The 2,690-nt window shown below is 42.7% G+C and overlaps 1 protein-coding gene across 1 annotated transcript in view; it reads right to left on the reverse strand.

Moving 5' to 3' along the window:
• The window catches only part of LOC107299356 (protein argonaute-2-like), a gene marked incomplete at its 3' end in the record, with an annotated part of 17,018 nt that overhangs the window by 10,948 nt on the left and 3,380 nt on the right, over window positions 1-2,690 (reverse strand). The window contains exon 2 of the mRNA XM_015828722.1: window positions 2,131-2,290. Within this exon, the coding sequence (XP_015684208.1) occupies window positions 2,131-2,290 (160 nt within the window). The remainder of the gene's footprint in view (window positions 1-2,130; window positions 2,291-2,690) is intronic.

Consider the following 2,690-nt stretch of genomic DNA (forward strand, 5'->3'; position numbering starts at 1 on the left):
GGCCTAAGCAGCCGAATACCAAGCTATGGATTCAATCCATAGCTTGGTGCTCGGCTGCAGATCTCTGGCAGAACCGAGCCACAGATTCAACCCATAGCTCGGTTCTTGGCTGCAGAGGCCTTCTGGAAAGGACTCTGACTGAGAAATGCAGGCCAGGCTGCAGAAGAGGCCTTAGAAGAAGTAGGCCAGCAAGGCCTGGCTGCCAGGTGAGTGGGTGTGGGGCGGGTGGGGCAGCTCCACCCCCCCACCACCACCCTAGCTTGATTTTTAGGTGTGTGCCTCGCTTATTTTTGGGATAGGGCTTATATTAGGCCCACCCCCAAAAAAATCAAGCTAGGGCTTATTGTTGGTATAGGCCAGGGGTAGGCAACCTTGGCTCTTTTATGACTCGTGGACTTCAACTCCCAGAATTCCTGAGCCGGCACGGCTCAGCTTGGAAACCTCTCCCTTTCCCTCAGCATGGCTGGCTCAGGAATTCTGGGAGTTGAAGTCCACGAATCATAAAAGAGCCAAGGTTGCCTACCCCTGGTATAAGGCCTTACTTTCGGGAAAACACAGTATATAGTCAAGGACTATATTTGTAATATCTTTGTATACCTCTATTATAAGACTCTTTTAAGATGAAAAGAGTCAAACTATATGGGTTTGTTGTTATTTTGCAGAGACGTAGCTTCAGCCCTGTTGAAGATGTGTGCATGGAAATTTTTGTAACTCTGGACAAGTCTCCAATCAAGTCCCGTTACAAGCTGTTTTGGCACTAACGCTGCCGGAGGATGCTACCAAAGAGACATAATCAGCAGACCTGCTGGAGAAACCTATTGTGACTCTTAGAAAGATTAGTTAGTTAACACAACCCAGTTAGTTTTCCCGGGCCTTCTGGGTGATAGTATTTCAAAGACAAAGGGACAATCAAATCAGGCTTTATGGTGGGGAAATCTGTGCTACCGTGTGGAGGGCCACCTCTGGTGCCGAGCGAGGTTAAAATACGATGCGTGGAAACCAGAGATTCTCCTGGGCTCAGAACTAAATGATGGAAGAAAAGCATTGGGAGCCAAGAGCGGGTTTTTTTTTTCCAGCTTTAAGTGTTCTTTTGAGGAAAGCAAAACTTGCAAGTCATATGGATGGAGAGAGAGATGCTGGTGCATTCGAGAATGATAGCCAGCAATGAGGACTGTTGGGAACTGTAACTGAACATCTGGGATGTCTAAAATTCCCCCATCCATTTTCTACTTACTGCTAAACAAAACAAGGGTGGTGATATGTGACTACTTTTCAAGCTGGCCCAGAAGCTCCAAGCAGCTGGCCAGTTGTTTGGAGACACACACACATACACCCCAAAAAATCAGAGCATGTTTGTCTGTTTGTTTCTTGCCTTTATTAGTTTGATAAATAACTCAAAAGGTGGCTAATTTACCTAATATTCCTTTCTCCACCTATTCTTTGCATCGGCTGCAGTGACTGATCTTCACACTCATTTAAAATGTTGTTGCCGTGAAAGTCCAGATTACTTAATTTCTAAGTATTTCTACAGTTACATGCTGTAGTTGTTCCTAGCTGACAAGTCAAATGATGGTGCTGTCAATAAACCATGGTTAAATGATAAAGCAGCACAATGTGAGGGCCAGTAGGAGATTTTTCTCTCCCCTCTTCCCTTTTCAAATTGTTATATCAACCCAACATGTTAATAGTTTAAGTCTCATTCTTTTTTTTTTTCAGAGTCAGCAGCCCGGCCACGAATGAAATTTATAATTATTTTTTATTTTGCCTTCCTCTCCTTCAGCCACAAAACTAGTCACAACTGGAGGGCTGCTTGATGCACTATAAACAAGAGGCCTTCAAAACTTCCAGCTTCCAATTTAAAAGTCTGGGATTCTGCCTTGTTATAAGGCATTCATTAAGATCTAACCACAAAACCAAAACAGTTTTAAAAAAAAATGCTGTGGGATAAAATTACTCCATGTTGAACAGAACTGTTTTCTTAGAATTTTTTTGTTTTTTTTAAATGCACATTATTTGCAAATTGGGTAACTGGACAGATTATTCAGCCAACAAAACAAACGAACGAGATGCTTTCTTTCTTCAACAGCACGCGGCCAGTGGATGCTTTATTCACACCCTGAAAACCCTTACCTTCCTTGAGGCAGTAATATGTTATTAACTCCTCCTAGCTTGACGTTGATCTTCAAGCACAGATTGGACAGCGTCTGGGGGGTCGTCCTTTGCACGTTTTTCATCTGCACACACTGCGTGGCCATTCCCAACACGGTGTCACCCACGCGCTTCACCTCGGCTGCCGAGTCGGAGAGACGAAAAAGAGATTCTGTTCAACAGATCACGCTGAGGCTCTGATAGCTACTTTGGTTGCTTAACCCCACCCAGCACCAACTGTAATCTATTCTCTTTATTACAGCATCTTCTCATAATGCCCCTCTTGAGATAAAGTAGGGGAATATTAAGGAGAAGGCCACGGACCATATAATAATAATAATAATAATAATAATAATAATAATAATAATAATAATAATAATAATAATAATAATAATAATAATAATAATAATAATAATAATAAAGTTGGAAGGGACCTTGGAGGTCATCTAGTCCAACCCCCTGCTCAGGCAGGAAGCCCTATACCATTTCAGACAAATGGCTGTCCAGTCTCTTCTTAAAAACTTCCAGTGTTGGAGCATTCA

This window comes from Protobothrops mucrosquamatus, unplaced genomic scaffold (assembly GCF_001527695.2).
Source record: "Protobothrops mucrosquamatus isolate PMUCROS unplaced genomic scaffold, P.Mucros_1.0 scaffold4812, whole genome shotgun sequence".
In the NCBI taxonomy this organism is placed as follows: Eukaryota; Metazoa; Chordata; class Lepidosauria; order Squamata; family Viperidae; genus Protobothrops; species Protobothrops mucrosquamatus.